General features: G+C 36.1%; 1 protein-coding gene and 1 long non-coding RNA gene across 2 annotated transcripts in view; both read right to left on the reverse strand.

Annotated features, from left to right (window-relative positions):
* Positions 1–20512, reverse strand: part of LOC144963828 (uncharacterized) — a 181481-nt gene that overhangs the window by 65270 nt on the left and 95699 nt on the right. The gene's annotated exons all lie outside the window — the stretch shown is intronic.
* The window catches only part of LOC144966298 (3'-5' exoribonuclease 1-like), a 21633-nt gene continuing 1688 nt past the window's right edge, over positions 568–20512 (reverse strand). The window contains exons 2-7 of the mRNA XM_078902518.1: positions 18544–18663; positions 16566–16720; positions 15344–15560; positions 14072–14155; positions 9592–9701; positions 568–8680 (exon numbers count right to left, since the gene is read on the reverse strand). Coding sequence (XP_078758644.1) covers positions 8224–8680; positions 9592–9701; positions 14072–14155; positions 15344–15560; positions 16566–16720; positions 18544–18612 — 1092 coding nt within the window. The 5' untranslated portion in view covers positions 18613–18663 and the 3' untranslated portion in view covers positions 568–8223. The remainder of the gene's footprint in view (positions 8681–9591; positions 9702–14071; positions 14156–15343; positions 15561–16565; positions 16721–18543; positions 18664–20512) is intronic.

Raw genomic sequence — 20512 nt, forward strand, 5'->3', positions numbered from 1 at the left:
CCGAGCTACCGAGCGAAAGCAAGTACGGCGCAGGAAAAAGGAAGAAATTGGGATAGACAAAATCTAGAATTACAATTAAAGCACCAAAGAAAAAGTAAGACAAAGGGGAACTGGGAACATATGTAGATTCCAAGAGCATACCACCAATGTACTTAGTTTGAGGTCACCTATAAGTCTCACCCGTAAACAAGCACAAGATCCAACAAACAGGAATACACTCAAACGCTTACATTATACATTCCAAATAAAAAAAAACAACAACTAATAATGCATAACAGAGAGATTCTTTACAAGGAAAAAAAATATCATCTCCCAAAACAATAACTATGCAACTGACTGTTTCCCTCCCAGCCAGGGCCAGGACAAAAACAAGTAATCTCATTCCAAGACAAAGACAGAAAGCATCTTGGAAAAAATATATAAGGGGATAAAAGACACAGTAAGTGCCTCCCTGCCCACTATGGGAGGTCAGGAACCCCACCCAGTGTGTATGACTTGTCGGAACATAAAGTAATATGACCTTTACATAGATGAAGACAACAAAAGAAGGAAATAAACTCTATGAAATCGAAGTATTTAGAAAATGCTTTATTTTATTCTGTTTGATATTAATGGCTTAATCTTAAGATATTGTGTTGTTGAATATCAATATGAAAACGTGTGACTTTCAATCAATTTATGCACACAGACTTGTTTATACTAAATGTAGACCCAGATTATTTCGTTCAACTTTATTATTGAATTCCTCTCCCCCCCCCCCCCCCCCCCCCCCCCCCCCCTTCCCCCAACAATTTTATATTATAAAGCAAAATATGCATTGAAATATGAAATACATTAGCTACAAAGCTATAATATTCATAAACTGCAATAAAACTTAACTTCTTCATCCTAACTATTATAGTGAAAATGTTGCTGCTTGAAGCTCAAAGGAAAAAATAACGATAAATATTTAACTGTAAGCTTCAATCTATTAGACGGAGGCAGATACTGTGGACGTTTCGGGTTTCCCCTTTACCAACAAAACAGGATGAATGAAACACTACAGACGAATGAGATAATGTAAAAAAGGTAGGTGGGGAGGAACTGTTTAGAAAGTGACTCTGACTCCACTGGCCATCAATTATTTTTTTTTTGTGGGGAGGAACTGTATAGAAAGTGACTCTGACTCCATTGGCCATCAATTATTTTTTTAAAAGCGCTTTTATTTTCAGTTTGGACGAAAGGCGCTATAGAAATATGCTTATTATTATTATTATTCCTCAAATTGCACACCACTATCATTACTACTATGACTACCACCACTGCTACTACTACTACTACCAAAAGTACTCCTGTTGTTTCTGCTGCTGCTACTGCCACTTATGATTATACTAATATCTCACAGCCGTTTAAATAGGGCCCAAACTTTCAGTTTAGTTACTTCTTCCCTCACTGGCTACCGTCAAGTAATGTAAACAATCCACCGTCAACCACAGTGATAACAGCTGTCAAGACGGGGTGCACTGGCAATAAATTATGTCTGCAGGTAAATCTCATCGCTTTGAATTTCTCTCAGGCAGAGAGTAGTAGAAATTTCATCAAAATGCTCAATTTTCTCAGCCTATTGTAGACGCAGCATCTTTTTCATAATTTTCAAACATATATGGATTCAAAGACCAGCTTTTCCTCTACAAGACGCAATTATTTTTGTTTACATCATTAAATGATAAGTTTGTGTTTTGCTCTTTTGAATAATCAGAGTTTTAATGAAATAAATATTAAAATTATAAGTTTAGGAAATATTTAAAAATTCAAAATACCAAACCAACACTTTATACCATCAAGGGTGAGGGATCAGAGAAAAGTAGATAAAATTATCTTTCATATGATATATACTTTATTATGTAGATTCAGGGATTTAAGAATAGAGGTGTGGAAAGGAATCTCAATAATTATTTTTGTTACCAACAAAGAGGAGAATATTTCATGATATTTTAGAAATCCAATAATAAAACTAGATAGTGATGATAAGAGACATTTATTTAGTTTGATTTCATTGAATTTAAGCGGAAATTTTAGATATTTCTTAAATTTACTTATTTAAGTTCTGTTCAGGTTATGGAGAGACACACTGAAGACGGTCATCACACCAGTACAAATGAAATATGTCGAATTTGTTGTGAAAGAGTACAGAGCCGTGCTGAGAGGATTAAAACACTCTAGACGTTATCAACAATTGACTATAAATATAAATGTGAAATTCTGACATATTTAAATATTTCAATTTGTGAGAAATGTATCTCACTGGTACATAATTTAGAGAAATGCGATGCATTGGTTCAATGAGAAAACTCTGAACAAGAAACAATACTTAATGAGGTGAATATGATCCTAATCTTTCACCAGTGATGTGCTATATGCAGTCTATATGGCACACAAATTAAAAGAGGTGCAAGTCAAGTAGATAAAAAAAAGTAATGGACATGGATATCTCAAAAATAAGGTTATGAAAATTATAAGAACTCTTTAAGATTTTCTTAGTGGTTTTGATTGTCTTTAAATGAATGTCCTTATATTACAATTTTTAATGGAATTCTTATAATTCGTTGATTCTGGGATAAATAAAAGTGAATCACATTTGACTATGTTTCTGGTTTATTAAAAAAAATGTCTATTAAGACAATGCTGTGATTGGATTTCAGTTTTACCTTACTCAAAATCCTTACTTTTACGTACAGGTGAATTGATATCTCAAAAACGCCTCAATCTACTAGTATAAAATTTATATGTCTACATTCTACAGATATTCAACATCATTTCCATTACTTTTGTTTTAAAATCTTAAGTGTTGAACATGTTAAAATATTCTCTTAAAAATTTTAATTCACTTAAATTTATGTATCAATTTCATGGGTTATTCCTCTTGCTTTTTAACAACATCATAATAATGATTAAATAATCAATGAAAACTCTGTTAATAAACTGTTTGGTAGTATAAAAATATTTTCGATACACTTAATAACGGCAACACTACATTAGTTTGAAATTCAGAAAAAATCGATCAAAACTGCGAAAAAAATTGTTTCCCTCTCTGTGTAAAGCTATGACTCATCATCACTAGACTGGCTAGATTTACCTGGCGAACTAAACTGAAAGCAATAAACGCCTGTGATCTACATTCCTTAAATTTTGTATTTATTTCCAATTCCATTGTATTTATTTTCTAACAATAGTCTACAATTTATTTTATTTCACTTTTTACACAGCACTACACAGTTGCTCCCCGCCTCCCTTTTTTGACTTAATTAATTGCGCACCTTTTATAAAATTCTACTGTTCTATTTTAATTCCTACTTCCTTACAAGGGAGCAAACTTTTTCCTGCCACATCAATGTTTTTGTTTATTCCCCTTGACAACTCCACTATCACAATCACATTCGTCTGTACTGTTTCATTCATCCTGGTTTGTTGATAAAGGAGAAACCCGAAACGTCCACACTATCTGTCCTCGTCTAATAAATTGAAGCTTACAATTCAATATTTATCGTTATGTTTTAAAACTATCATAGTAAAATTGTAACAAGGTAAAGTTATGTCTTATTCTTATTTTATACAAAAATGTAAGTAGCTATTTATTCTCATGAAAAAAAAAAAGATTTTTGGACTTGACAGCAATGATCACCACCATATCAAAGAAGTTTGTAAAATTTTGAAAAATCTTATTCTTCATCAAATAAACTGACTGACTAAGTCAAACCGTAGCCTTTATAAACGTACTATAGCCTGTTACTGTCATTTTTGAAAAAATGACAATATGAAGCAAAGACTACCAACAGAAAATAAATAGTGAGTTGTATTCAACAAAACTTTTTTTTGTTTGTTGCTTTAGGTCTCTTCCAACACAATTGAGGTTATATGAGAGACCGCTGAAACAAAAAAACAAGCAATCTAACAAAAATAGTACAAATGTAAATCAAAATCATAACCTAAAGATATCATAAGCTAAATTAAATAACCAAGAACAAACAGGCAGAAGATTTACAGAAAAAAAAATATCCCCTGTCAAAAATACAATCACAAACCAAAGAAGCAGGATAGGCTAGTAAAGAGAAGAAGAAACGACATCACTATCGGATCGTACACCCATGCGAACATCATAGGTATATGATTCAATGGTGATGCTCCCATCCAACCACCCGCTATTCAACAAAACGAAAACCCAACAAACTAGTGCATTTATATAGAGCAATATTCACTGAACGAGCTTTAAGGCTTTACAGGGGGTCCCTTACAGACAAAAACACTTAACAGTCAGGAGATATTACATTCATTTACACCAGAGACAACGTTGTTAACGTCAGATTGGAACTCGAACCCTGGACCTTCTGCTGACATGGCAGATTTTTGCAACCGCCCCCCCCCCCCCCAAATTTTGCAAGATTAAAACAGCATAATTTGCAGGAAATTTACAATCAATTTTCCTAAAAACCTATAATAAAGTTCATGAAAGAGAAATATATTTGTTTTGTTTTTAAGGGTTTCACAGCGTATTTCTGCAGATGTGCATATCTAAGTTTATGATGTAAATATCTGATTGTTTATTGTGTCTTAACGAGTGAAATTCAAACCAAGTTGATGGGTATAATCAGTGACTTGAGGAGTGAAAATAAAAGGAAAATTGGTGACCTTGGATATTCAAGGGTCTCTGTCGACGTCTATGGTCGGTCTGCCATAGAGTGTTCTTACATTACAAGGGGACTCACGTGTCTATTCAGTTGAAATAAATATTTGGATCATAATTTTTTGTTTGTTTTTAAGGGTTTACGGCGTTTGCAACACATTTAGATCATATCAGCACCAGTAAAAAGGAAAAAAATGGAATAGTAAAAGCATTCTAGATGTACAGTTAAAAGGACTCGAGGAAACAGTAAGACAAAGGGGAATGGTACAAATAGGGAACAGAAGCAGTTTCCAAGAGTGAGCACATGATTAGAGTACTTAGTTTGTTTGTTTGTTGCTTTAGGTCTCTTCCAACACAATTGAGGTTATATGAGAGACCGCTGAAACAAAAAAACAAGCAATCTAACAAAAATAGTACAAATGTAAATCAAAATCATAACCTAAAGATATCATAAGCTAAATTAAATAACCAAGAACAAACAGGCAGAAGATTTACAGAAAAAAAAATATCCCCTGTCAAAAATACAATCACAAACCAAAGAAGCAGGATAGGCTAGTAAAGAGAAGAAGAAACGACATCACTATCGGATCGTACACCCATGCGAACATCATAGGTATATGATTCAATGGTGATGCTCCCATCCAACCACCCGCTATTCAACAAAACGAAAACCCAACAAACTAGTGCATTTATATAGAGCAATATTCACTGAACGAGCTTTAAGGCTTTACAGGGGGTCCCTTACAGACAAAAACACTTAACAGTCAGGAGATATTACATTCATTTACACCAGAGACAACGTTGTTAACGTCAGATTGGAACTCGAACCCTGGACCTTCTGCTGACATGGCAGATTTTTGCAACCGCCCCCCCCCCCAAATTTTGCAAGATTAAAACAGCATAATTTGCAGGAAATTTACAATCAATTTTCCTAAAAACCTATAATAAAGTTCATGAAAGAGAAATATATTTGTTTTGTTTTTAAGGGTTTCACAGCGTATTTCTGCAGATGTGCATATCTAAGTTTATGATGTAAATATCTGATTGTTTATTGTGTCTTAACGAGTGAAATTCAAACCAAGTTGATGGTATAATCAGTGACTTGAGGAGTGAAAATAAAAGGAAAATTGGTGACCTTGGATATTCAGGGTCTCTGTCGTCGTCTATGGTCGGTCTGCCATAGAGTGTTCTTACATTACAAGGGACTCACGTGTCTATTCAGTTGAAATAAATATTTGGATCATAATTTTTTGTTTGTTTTTAAGGGTTTACGGCGTTTGCAACACATTTAGATCATATCAGCACCAGTAAAAAGGAAAAAAATGGAATAGTAAAAGCATTCTAGATGTACAGTTAAAAGGACTCGAGGAAACAGTAAGACAAAGGGGAATGGTACAAATAGGGAACAGAAGCAGTTTCCAAGAGTGAGCACATGATTAGAGTACTTAGTATAAAATTACCTAAAAGGCTCATCCAGACACAAGCACAGGTCCCGTCCCCACTAAGAGGTATACACTCAAATGTTTACAAATCATATGTTAAAATAATAAAAAAAAATAACAGTACATAATAGAGAGATGATTTACAAGAAAAAAAAAATATAATCTCCCAAAACTATAACTATACATTCGACTGTTTCCCTCCCAGCCAAGGACTCTGGCCAGGGTCAGGACAAAACTAAGTAATCTCATTCCAAGACAAAGACAAAGCAATTGGAAAACAGATACAGGGAGATAGAAGTAAGTACCTCCCTTCCCATTATGGGAGGTCAGGAACCCCACCCAGTCTACGAAGTTTCATTCAAGTACCTCGAAAAGTAAGATATAAGATGAAAGGAAGAACAGACAGAAGTCTGTGTGGTAGACATAAGAAAAAATGTACCTCTGAACCCAGTTTGAGACAAAAATCACTATCTCATCTGAATCATTGTGAAAAATGAAATGTATTGGTATCATATCAATATCTAAGGACTATAATATATATATATATATTTATATTTATAAAATATAAATTAAGACATGGATAAAAGACATCTAACTGAGAGATGATTTACTGAATAAGAAAATCCCAAGACATAAATAATGTGACATAGTGATTTTCTACCACCCTAAGAATACAAATTCTCAGTCCATTTAGATAGAAAGTAACCCCAATGAAAATTTACAGAATGATAATGTTGCAGTAAAAATTATAAAATATGTGACAAATGTTGTTTACATGACCAAAATAAATTGGTGCTCTAGAAAAAAATACAAAAAAATCAGCAGCAGCACCATTGAAAACTGTCCCAAGTCATTAGACTGCTGGTCGAATTTTTTTACATCGAGGCAGGCTGATGTTTGAAACTCGAAATTAACTTTAAAACAGTTGATATCCATATGCAGACCATCAACATGATCAGAAAGACTGTTGAGTTTAGCTTTACTTATCAAATTGCAATAAACCATTTAGGTCACATCAGGACCTCAGGAAAGTATGTTCCTTCACAAAATCTTTAAAAGAGACATAAAGATGAATGCCTGGAACTCTCTTGGGTTGGACCACATTTACTAAAGAAAATTTGAGAAAAAGAGGAACAATGAAAAAAAAAAGAAGATCAGGCATTTGTTTTGTTTGCTTTTAAGGTTTTTATGGCGCTTGCAACACATTAAGGTCAAATCAGCGCCAGTAAAAAGGAAGAAAATGGGATTGTAATAAGTTCTAGAATTGCAATTAAAGCACCCAAGAAAAAGTAAGACATTGGAGAATTGGATCAAATAGGGAACAGATGTAGATTCCAAGAGCAAACTATCGAAGTACTTAGTTTGAGATCACCTAAAAGTCTTATCCAGTCACAAGCACAGGTCCACACTAAGAGGAATACACTCAAATATTTACAAATCTTATATAATATGTAAACAAAACATAATACTTTACATAACAGAGAGATGATTTACAAGGAAAAAAATATCATCTCCCAAAACTAACTATACACTTGACTGTTTTCCTCTCACCAAGGGTATCCGGTCAGGGCCAGGACAAAACCAAGTAATCTCATTCCAGGACAAAGACAGAAAGCTAGTTGGAAAACAGATATAGGGGGATAGAAGACACAGTAAGTACCTCCCTGCCCACTATGGGAGAGATCAGGTGTTGATCTTGGGATAAATTTTTCCATGTCCTTGCCTGAGGCAACCTAAACCAAATGTCGACACAAAACATGCGCTGAAAGGAAGACATTAAGATGGCGTTAGCAAACATTCATTCAAAGAAGTGATTTAAAAGAGATAAAATATCACCCTTCACAGAAATACACACAATAGCGACAATTGGGCTTGGGCAAAAACAAGTCATCGAATTCCAGGACAAGGACAGAAAGCAGTGAAGAAAGGGACAACAGACACGGAGATAGACGAAACACTACTGATAGCCCCGCTAACCAACCATGAGAAAGACTGTAGTGTTAAAAACAAATAAATAAATAAAATAAAACAAAAAATGTCCAAAAAACTATGGTAAATGTTGGATGATGAAGGTCCTGTATGAAAATATAAAGCAATAGAACATTTACAGCCTATATCTAATCATTTTGCTTGGAGTTTAGCAAAAAACAACAGATCATCCAAGTTTTCTCCTTCTTGAGCTATGTGCTCCCCTGGGGGTGATTTCTCCTTTTTCTTGGTCTGCCTCCGTGATCTACCTGACTGTGATCTAACTGGTCTGTGAGCTTGTCGGACGACCGGAGATGATAGACTCAGGTTCCTATGTTCATGCAGAAATTCATTATGTTTAAAGACGCATCCATCCTGTAGAAGACATATGGCAATAGCAGCAATGTTTCTGGCATCATCAAGACCAGAATGAGGTCTCCCTTGGAATTCCATATCCAGTTCATCCAGCATTTCTCGGAGCGGCAGGCGACGCATATTGTAAAAACTGGAGTAACATTTCCGCAAGTTGATCCACTTTTTTGCCCATGATGGAAATTGCATTTCACTCACATCCGTCTGAATTTTCAGAAATCTTGCCATATCCCATGGGCTGAAAAATAATAATAGCATACATTAAAAAGTGGAAAAAAAAAAAAAATCAATAACAAATCCAAAAATCCCCCCCCCCCCCTTCAAAAAACCCAAAACAAAACAACAAAAAAACCACCCAAAACAAAAAAGACGAATTACGGGAACACCAGCACTATAATTTCAGTGCTTTAAATATCCAATACTGGAGACTTATATGTCTGTGAAAAACAGTATCTCTGGTAAAGTTCACATGAACTGTGACAACGCAGTGTGGAAGTCTCAAATAAACAATCCCCACTTTCATGGAAACTATTCTAGGCTTCCATTAATAAAAAATATTGACAGGAGAGACCTACCACTAACAGTATAGAGGCTAATCACAATTGGCAGACCTTATTCCATCTATGGTTTTTATGGTTAACTTTTGTAAGAAGCCATCAATTATCAAAAGCAAATGAGGAACTAAAACCCATTGAGCTGGGGTTAATCCTTGTTTTTGTTTTTGTTTTTCTGGAGTAGAAAGTGATGGATACTTGATATCCTTTTAATCAGAAATTTGTTTATGACAAATTAGTTTTATCCAGATTTCAATCAACACCGACTATCCAATCCTTGCCTATCTAACAGGGAGTCCAAACGGAATTCTGAGACATCTTAAGAGTCTTAACTAGATCTTTAGAGAATTCCTTCTTTATAGATAGTGATCCCATGGATACAAATTATTCAGTATCATAGTGTTGAAAAAAAAAGAAAGAAAGAAGAAAAAGACAATCAGCACGCTTAAAAATAAAGACATAAAAAAAGAAGGGAAAAACAAGTTTCTCTGAACTTCGATATTTTCAAGAAATAAGCACTACATTATAAAATACTTTAATAAACATAACACACACACAAGAAAAAATAACAACAAAGAATAAACATTGTAATTACCCGTCTGTGACTATAGCAAATCTGTGCCTCACACCTAAATCTTTACTCTTCATCCACTGAATAAAGTCTGAAAAAACATCTCGAAAATCTTTGGCTTCGTCCACTTGTGACTGGATTTCAAATGGGGAAGATATGAGATATAAGATATTACACAATTCGATAAGGGACAAAATAGATCACAATGTGAATCAGATGAATATTTTCAATCTACTGTTTATCACATATACAGCATTTGTTATAATGATTATATCCTGGCAAAATATCACCCAAATAGATACAAAAAGACAAGAAAAAGCAAATTGCATTTGTTTACATGTAATGTATAGTTTTTTTTTGTGTGCCCTACTTGTGAGAAAAAAAAAAAAAAATGAAAAAAAAAAGGGACAGAATAATCAAATGCAGTTTTCAGATATTGATTTTTAGTTCTTGAAACTATTGACAAATGATGATCCATGCTGGACACTATTTAGGCAATACGGATATATTTTCTAACAAAGATTTTTAAAAAAAAGAAGAATTTTCCATTAGGACAATTCATCCACATTGAAAAATTGTGAATCGCATTTGGAAATGCACTATTAAATGTTCATATTTATTTCTATTTATCTATCCAAATATTATTTTATATTAATATAATGCCCTGACATCCTTTAATGATATTAAATAATGTTTTAATAATTGGAAACTTTTGTTTGGTATTTTTGTTTCGTCCTCTTTGCAAACATAAAAAGTCATATCTTCACATGGACACAACTGAAAATCAATTACTCCACTTCTTACTGAAATACTTGGAGTAAAATCCATTGACAACAAAGAATATTATTAATTTTTTATTCAGTTGACTAATTTGACTTCAATGACGGCGAAAATAAAATTTTTGTATATAGAAACAAAGGCATAAAAAATTTGACCATATATGACAACACCTTACAAGAAATCTATATTACATGAGCAACCCATCATTTTGTTAACGGCATTGGAAAACAAGAATAAAAACAGGTTTGATAAAGCTCTAAATTTGTCCGTAAAGTGGCATGTATTCCAAATTAATCAGTACCAGAGACGCCAACTTTAAATTTGGCTCACAGGAGTTTCAGACACCACTCGTAGGAATTTCAATGCCGAAAGAGGAATTTCCGCACACAAGAAAAAGCAATTGGAATGGTATTTGGCATTGTGTTTATATATTGTATAGTTCTAAATAGATAACTGATTAGGATTATATTATGATACTTAAACACATTGCCAAATACTATCCCAAAGTTTCCTTATTTCAAATGAAGCTCCAAAACCTAATGGTAGAGATTGTAGAACTGGTGGTAGTGAGGATGATGTGGTGTTGGTGGTTGTAGTAATGGTGGTAGTGATGATGAAGATGAGATAGTGGTTGTTGTTGTAGTAGTAGTAGTAGTGATGATCATATGGTGGTGGTGCTGGTGGTGGTTGAAGTAGTAGTGGTAGTGATGATGATGTGGTGGTGGTGGTTGTAGTTGTGGTGGTAGTAATGATGATATGGTGGTGGAGGTGGTTGAAGTAGTAGTTGTAGTGATGATGATGTGGTGGTGGCATAGTGGTTGTAGTAGTTGTGGTCGTGATGATAATGATGTGGTGTGGCAGTTATGTTGATGTGGTGGTGATGGTGGTTGTAGTACAAATGGTAGTGATGATGATGTGGTAGTGGTGATTGTAGTAGTAGTGGTAGTGATGATGATGTGGTGCTGGTGGTTGTAGTAGTAGTGGTAGTGGTGATGTGGTGGTGGTGGTTGTAGAGTATTGGTAGCGATGATGTGGTGGTGGTGGTTGTAGAGTTAGTGGTAATGATGATGTGGTGGTGGTGGTTGTAGTAGTATTGGTAATGATGATGTGGTGGTGGTGGGTGTAGTAGTATTAGTAGTGATGTTGTGGTGGTGGTGGTTGTAGTAGTATTGGTAATGATGATGTGGTGGTGGTGGTTGTAGTAGTATTAGTAGTGATGATGTGGTGGTGGTGGTTGTAGTAGTATTAGTAGTGATGATGTGGTGGTGGTGGTTGTAGTAGTATTGGTAATGATGATGTGGTGGTGGTAGTTGTAGTAGTATTAGTAGTGATGATGTGATGGTGGTGGTGGTTGTAGTAGTAGTAGTGGTAGTGATGATGCGGTGGTGGTGGTTGTAGTAGTATTAGTAGTGATGATGTAGTGGTGGTGGTGGTTGTAGTAGTAGTAGTGGTAGTGATGATGCGGTGGTGGTGGTGGTGGTTGTAGTAGAAGTGGTAATGATGATGTGGTGGTGGTGGTTGTAGTAGTAGTAGTGGTAGTGATGATGTGATGCTGGTGGTTGTTGTAGTAGTGGTAGTTGCAGTGATGACGATGTGGTGGTGGTGGTTGAGGTAGAAGTGGTAGTGATGATGATGTGGTGGTGGTGGTTGTAGTAGTATTGGTAGTGATGTTGATGTGGAGGTGGTGGTTGTAATAGTGATAGTAGTTGTAGTAATAGTGGTAGTGATGATGATGTGGAGGTGGTTGTAGTAGTAGTGGGCGTGATGATGATGTGATAGTGGTAGTTGTAGTAATAGTGGTATTGATGCTGATGTGGTAGTGCTGGTTGTAGTAGTAGTGGTAGTGCTAGTTGTAGTAGTAGTGGTAGTGATGATGATGTGGAGTGGTGGTTGTTGTAGTAGTGGTAGTTGTAGTGATGATGATGTGGTGGTGGTGGTTGTAGTAGTAGTAGTGGTAGTGGTAGTAATGATGCGGTGGTGGTGGTGGTTGTAGTAGAAGTGGTAATGATGATGTGGTGGTGGTGGTTGTAGTAGTAGTAGTAGTGGTAGTGATGATGTGATGCTGGTGGTTGTAGTAGTAGTGGTAGTTGCAGTGATGACGATGTGGTGGTGGTGGTTGTAGTAGAAGTGGTAGTGATGATGATGTGGTGCTGGTGGTTGTAGTAGTATTGGTAGTGATGTTGATGTGGAGGTGGTGGTTGTAATAGTGATAGTAGTTGTAGTAATAGTGGTAGTGATGATGATGTGGAGGTGGTTGTAGTAGTAGTGGTCGTGATGATGATGTGATAGTGGTAGTTGTAGTAATAGTGGTATTGATGCTGATGTGGTAGTGCTGGTTGTAGTAGTAGTGGTAGTGCTGGTTGTAGTAGTAGTGGTAGTGATGATGATGTGAAGTGGTGATTGTTGTAGTAGTGGTAGTTGTAGTGATGATGATGTGGTGGTGGTGGTTGTAGTAGTAGTGGTAGCGATGATGTGATGCTGGTGGTTGTAATAGTAGTGGTAGTGATGATGATGTGGTACTGGTGGTTGTTGTAGTAGTGGTAGTTGCAGTGATGATGATGTGGTGGTGGTAGTTGCAGTAGTAGTGGTAGTGATGACATGTGGTTGTGGTGGTAGTAGTGGTAGTGATGATGATGTGGTGGTGGTGGTTGTAGTAGTAGTGGTAGTGATGATGATGCGGTGATGGTGGTGGTGGTTGTAGTAGTAGTGGTAGTGATGATGATGTAGTGGTGGTTGCAGTAGTAGTGGTAGTGATGATAGTTGTAATACTAATGGCAGTGATGATGATGTGGTGGTTGGAGGGAGGGAGGGAGGGTGGGGGGGGGGGGGCATTCTTGGAACAAACTGACCTCACCGGAATTTGACGGAAGTTGCCCGGAGCCCGGAATTTTTTGCTTCAGACCGGAGTTTTTTCCGGTGAAACTGGAGTTTTGGCATCACTGCAGTACAAAATTACATAGGAAAAATTCTGTAAGACAGATCGTTCTGATAAAGCAGCAATCCAATTTCTGGCTTTGACTGTATCATGAAAACTCAAAGACCATTCTGATGCATTAAAAAAAAAAAAAAATCTATAAAATTACAACAATAACGTAACCACCGACTATTCAAAAGTGTAGTTTCAATGAAAAAACTGATTTAAATTTTACAAAAATCAGAGTTTTGAGTTGCTTGAATTTAGTCATATTTGCCGTCATAAAAATCTGTAGAATCTTGAGTTTATCATTTCATCATATATTGAGATAAAGGTCGGTGACAAAACTATTAGATAAATTTAAGGTAAAAACTTCTTGCGAATCTTATGGAAACAATCTCTTTGTAAATCTTCAGAGCCACAAGGCCCACGGGGATTTTATCCCAGTTTCTATAGCGTGAAACGGACAATAGCAATTGCGTGCTACCCTTTGGATAGGATGCTAGTCTATCGCAAAGTACTTTCACCAGATCTAACAGACCCGGCTACCCAAACACTGCTGGGTGGACAGGGGGGGGGGGGGGGTCAGAAAAAAATCTCGACTGCACCCGGGATCGATCTCTCCTTTTGTGTATGAAGCGAGTGCTCTACCAACTGAGCTATCGGGACCCTCCTAAGTAAAAGCTACCTCACTTTAGTTTGACTCAATCTAGCCTCTCCTGTAAGTCCTTCTCCAAGCAATATGTAAACCATTACATATGCTCACAAACACATGTATACACACATAATGAAAACAAAAACAAAACTCACTTGAGTTATACCAGTTAACTCTTTACAAAATTTTGTTAGCCGAGGGTTTAATTTAGGTCTGCAGAACATCTGAAATGTGTCTATCTGCAAACAGGAGCAGAAAAATATAAATTATCAGTAAATGGTCAAAACATTAAAAAAATAAAATTCCCTTTATTCATCTCATAGGGGAAATTTGTCTCAAGGGTCTATTCCAAGGGAAGACTGGAATAACCCAGGCATCAGGCGCAGTGCAGCACCGCAAATTGAGCTAGGGAAAAGTGACTTGCTCAAGGTCACACAGCACAGAGGCGGGGGATTGAACGTGGTACTTTTCGAGTGCAAAGCAAAGGCTGTATCGCTGAGCCATGATGTCCCAGATTATTATCCAAATTCTTTCAAAACCAGTCAGGACTACAATTTTCTTAGATGATTACCCTGTAAAGTTATCTTTGCTTGGAACACAGATAAAAAAAAAACCCAATCACATTTGTTTAGCGCTTTTTGCTATCTCTCTAATCCGGAACTCCACAATTCAGATGTCTCCATTATCCAGACAGGTTACCTGGGGACGGATCTTATTTTATTCTTTATTTGCAGTGCTGATGGTGACAAAAAGTGAAAAAGTAGGAAAATGTTGAACGAATGCCTTTAAGCCCCATTTTTACAACACTAAACCAGACTTTTAGAGCAATTGAGATGATAGACTATCAGTGATACCCTAGCTAACTTCTGGAAAGTGGGAAACTGCACCTGTGTGTTCCACCACACATCAACTCTCTCATTGCTAGCACATTGTTTCAAGAAAATATAATAATTTTTAAAAGGAGGAAATTCCTCCTCTGGACTCCAAAATCGCGAATTTCCGCGGATCCGAGGAAAACCATCAGCACTGTATTTGTACACTTAGTGACTGATTCCACAATCTGGATGTCTCTGTAATCGGGACAAAATGCTGGGAATAGTGGTGATTGGATGAAAGGCTTTGTATCTAGGTAATCAAATGAAGCTAAAATTTGTTTCATTCTTGGTTGGAGCCAGAAAAACAGTTATAATAAAAATGAATATTTATAACAAGTAAAAAAAGTGCTGGTTGAAAATTTGCTTTTTAATATTTATGAGTGATATGGCCAAATGTTCAACAAAAATGAATTAATAACTATTACATGGGATCAAAAAGAATAATTTGTAAAATAAAAAAAATAAAAAAAACTTTTAAATGATAAATAATGCTCAGGACGATTTAAAAAAAAAAAAGGCAATAATCCATTCAAAACTAGTCATTAGACTCACCATGGCACATGTGCGGACATCAATAAGAACAGCGGGAAATTCAATGATTTCATGTACATAATTATCATTGTTTTGACCACATGTAGCCTCATAATCTATCACCACAAGATAATCAAAGGGCGTCTTTTCATCTTCCCGTCGGAGCCTTTTAGACTGAGATACCCTTTGACGCCTGTGGTAGTTTTTCAGTCTTTTCTTCAGGATTTCCTTCACACCACTGAAATGATAAAGGAAATCAGCAGAGTTAAAAAAAAACAAAACAAAAAAACCAAAACAATGTGCCAGCAATAAGAGAGTATCATTATGAGAATTGTTATAAAAGAGAAAAGGAGGTCCCTATAGCTCACTTGGCAGATCACTCGCTTCACAAACAAAGGGATTGAGGTCGATCTGGGTTGCAGTTGAGATTTTTTCTGACCCCTCTGCCCACCCAGTAGTGACTGGGTAGTTAGTTGAGTCTGTCAGATCTGGCAGAGCATTTTGCGATAAGACTTGAAGACTGTGCAAAGTCTGTATATTTATCTCCTATTTTAGGAATATTTATACCCGTCATACACTGTATGAGTAGGGTTTAATTATGCACATTGTAAATTTTTTGTCTACTCATATACTACTTTTGGTATTGTGCATTTCAGAAATATCTTTATTATTATTATTATTATTATAAGTTTTGAAACACCAGATTGTATTTCTAAATCACTAAATCAGTCGACCATGAAATATTACTTTTACAAATTATTCTCAGCTACATATGAGTGATTCAGTTTTTAGCAGGTACAATTTGGAAACAGATCTATTGGCATATAATATAATAAATATACATCCATTTTCCTCTGTTAATGAAAAAAATCCAACAAAATATGAAAAAATCACAAATTAGCCAATCTTAGTCAATTGAAATTCAGTAGTTCTGTCTTCAGGACTCTTCCTTAAGCACAGAGAATTTTTGATTTCTGCGAAACTGAATTTTGCTGAAACTTTATTTTGGCCCCTTCCATGAGAAAACAATTGTTCCTACTTCATACCAGTCTTCGTGTGCTACAATTTTGACACCCAGCTTGAGCAACAATCATAAAACAAATTTATTCATATATTTTAGAATTTCAATGTATACAATATAATAAACAAACAAACAAACACAAAAAAAAAAAAACAGACAAAAAACAGAAAAAAAAACAAAAAAAAAAAAACAACAACGAAAAACAATGACATATTATATTACCCAGTGTTCAAGCCCAAGGATTTTAATTGTTTTTGTAGCTCCTCCTCTGTCATTTTGTTGATGGCACCATTAATTCTCGATAGTTCATGGAGGACTTCTTCTTCAGACAGCTGTCTTGGTGGGCTGCTTTGGCTAGTAGTGTGTTTTCTACAATCCTGGTAATGACGATGATAATGATTATGATGATTATCATCATCATAATAATAATAATAATAATAATAATAATAATAATAATAATAATAATAATAATAATAATAATAATAATAATACCACAGTAAAATTAAACAGTCACAACCTTGAAGTAATGCAAATCTATATCAATAAAAGAGAGTAAGTCTGTGTGACTGTGTATGTGTGTCATCTACAGAGAAAACCAGACTGCATTCTGCTATGAAAATTAGCCAGTTCTTTAACTTTTTTGTACTTCTGATAAAAGTCGTTAAGATTTTTGTGATTTAAGTCAATTTTACAAAGGCCATATAGATTTTTTAAACTCAATTGTATTCCATCCCTAAGATTTATGACACCATTTAAAACAGGAAGTGAAGAAGCAGGTGCAATATGCAAATTCACATCAAACGTTACTCAATCACAATACACACACACATATATCCTTCAAAAAGCACAACATTCAACATTATGTTTTGATAAGTTGAAATTTAACACTGTTTACAAATATATACACATGAGCAGGAATCCAATTCAGGAGGCAAAAATTAACTGAACACATAGACAGACCCCTTTCTGAGTGCTGAATTCCAGTAAAAAGACATGATTTTTTTTCATTTATCAGGTGATTGGAAACTATACTGAGGGTTTATAACACTGAATTCCGTAAATATACGGAAAATAGGCAACCTTGATCCAGAACTCTACCCACTCTGTCCACTCTCTCCTCCTATCAATACATTCAACTGTTATTTATTGATTTTGGACGAGTTGAGGGATTAGTTCTCACTAAAATTAAAATATGGAAATAAGACTATATAACCATTTAAAGGCACACATAGTTTTGCGTGTTGGTAGCTTTTATCAGATGGGTAGATGTTGTGAGCATTTTCCCTAAACACACCTTTTCTCTTTCAATACATCCATGTATGCCAAATCCCCCCCCCCCCCCCCCCCCCCCCCCCCCCCCCCCCCCCCCCCCCCCTCTCTCTCTCTAACACACACACACACACATATACACAATGCCTTTTCTGTCTATGTTTCTTTTTTCTCATGAAACAATTCTTTCCATCATGATGTCCAAGTGTTATTCAGTTCATCTGTTCTATGGCTCACCCTTCCAACTGGTCAATCAACAATTTAGAATGTCTTAATATGGTTGTTGTAACATGAGGATTTAATTGTGCAATTGTTTTAAGTCTCTTAAAATTGTTAAAAGATTATGACTTTTTTCGCTGGGCCAAGCGTGGATGTGGAAAAATTTTAATTATTTCAAGTTTACGTCTGGGAATGTGATTGATAGATTTGAAAAAATATCATTAAATGACTATGAAATGAGAACTCTAGTGAGAAATAAGTTGTCAACTGTACAGCTAAAAGGAACAAATACATTAACTTGGTAATGCCTAAAAAAGACATTTAAACAAATTAAAAAATAGAGCTTTTAATTTTATATAGCGCAATATCCACTAAACGTGTTCAAAGATGTCCTTGACCAACAGCAACACGTAACATGTAGAACGAGATATGACGCTTGTTAGACGATGTTACTATTTTTTCCTTTTACAGAGACAACGCTGTTGACAGCCAGATACTCATATTACATCTGATTACGGTGAGAGATTGTGAGTAAAACATTTTCCAAGGACTCAACTATGCGCCGAGCAAGACACGAACCCAGGACCTTTCGATCCGAAAGCGAGTGTCGTACCACAAGACCACATAGCCTCACATAAAGTGCAATTTATACAAATCACTCTCAGTGAAGTCAAGAGTCCTATATCATTAATATAATAAAAGCAAAACAAACCTCTGGACTAGTAGGTTTGTTGATATCCAACGACTGCAAAGCAGAGATTGTTCTCTCAACCTCCATCATTCCGATATGTTCTGATAGAGCTGAGTACTGCAAAAACTTGGAAATGACAACCTGAAATGAAAATATTAAAAAAAGTTATGTGGGGAAGTTAGAATTTTGCTACTTTTACTTTTTATTTAAAGCATATATATATTTTTTAAATTATCGACTTTCTTCATGCCCTATGTCAGGGTTCCCACTGTTATGCCATGTTTTCATTAATTTTCTCATCATGGCATCCCGAGTTGCGCGTCTTAGAACACTTTCTATGAGGTCTTTGTTTTTCTGTAGTCGTGGTGCCCATGCTACATTGCCAAATTCCAAGTGGGGACGTACAAGTGCAGTGAACAATTGTCTCATGTTATCTCTATCAAGATGAGTGAACGATCTCATAATGAGGCCAACGATTCTGTTTGCTTTATTTACTTGGGTTTCTATGTGCTTAGAGAACTTCAGTTCCTGATCTACTAACACACCTAAATCTTTTTCCTCTTCAGTAAGCTGAAGTATGACAGTCTCGCTAGAGTCATGATTTCTCATTGTGTACTGATGTGCGGGTTTCTATATCCAAGTGCAAGACATGGCACTTGTCTGCATTAAACCTAAGCTGCCATTTATCAGCCCACTGTACCAAGCTGTCAAGATCACTTTGGAGCTGAGTTATGAACTCTTCCTTGTCTACTCTAGAGAACACCTTAGTGTCATCTGCATACATTTGGCACAAAGAGTCCACAACGTTGGAAGATCGTTAATTAATATTACAAACAAAACTGGACCAAGGCAGCTTCCCTGCGGAACACCACTCGATCCTGGTGCCCAGTCCGAAAAACTGCCGTTCACCCTAACACGCTGTCTTCTCCCAATCAGGAAATCTGAGATCCAAGCTAGCAAACATGAACTGATGCCATATGATCCAAGTTTCTTAATAAGGCGTTGATGTGGAACACTGTCAAATGCTTTGGCGAAATCAAGGTACACTGCATCAACAGGTATGCCACTGTCCAAATACCTAGTCCAAGAGTCGAGAGCAGCTAACAAATTAGTGGTACATGAGCGTTTTGATATAAAACCGTGTTGATACTCAGACAGCAACTTTTGTTCCATTAAGTATTTGACTACTTTGTCCCTAATCACGGATTCCATTATTTTGCAAATCACACACGTTAATGATACCAGACAATAGTTACTTGCTTTGCTCTTCTCACCCTTTTTAAAAAGTGGAGTTACATTTGCATCTTTCCAGATGCTGGGCAGCTTCCCTTCCCTAAGTGACTTGTTGAACAACTCTGCTAAGGGTTCTGCTAGCTGTTCTGCCAGTTCTTTTAGTACACATGGGTGTATCCCATCAGGGCCAGAGGATTTCGAGGAGCCTAAATTTTTAAGCTTATCCCACACATCTTTACAAGTGAATATAATGTCACTAAGAGAAGAGTCAACTTCAGATTTTTCACAATCAGGAATATCCCCCACTCTCTCGTTTGTGAATACACTACAGAAAAATGTATTGAGGAGGTTTGCCTTATCTTTGTCAGCTGACACAAGTTTACCGTCACTGTCCTTGAGGTCGGCTAGGCCTTCTTGCACTTTCATCTTACTCTTAGCATAGGAGAAGAATGCCTTTGGATTATTTTTCGCATCTTGCGCTATAGACTTTTCATAGTCTAGAACTGCTTTCCGGCACGCCGCTTTTGCTTGGTTCCTGGCTCTTGTGTAGGCTAGCCAGTCTTTCTGGTCTAGTGTTCCCAATTATTTCTTGTATGTCTGTTTCTTATTACATAACTTAGACATAGCCATCTCACTCCACCAGACAGGTGTCTTGCGTTTGCCTGCAGGCCCTGATCCACTTTTAGGAATACATTCCTCAGTTGCAGTTTCTAGTCTTTTTGATGCAGTTCCATGTATCATTTGCCTCCTTATCCTG

This window comes from Berghia stephanieae, chromosome 2 (genome assembly GCF_034508935.2).
Source record: "Berghia stephanieae isolate SIO BIC M18660-M18661 chromosome 2, UCSD_Bste_1.3, whole genome shotgun sequence".
NCBI classification, from domain to species: domain Eukaryota; kingdom Metazoa; phylum Mollusca; class Gastropoda; order Nudibranchia; family Aeolidiidae; genus Berghia; species Berghia stephanieae.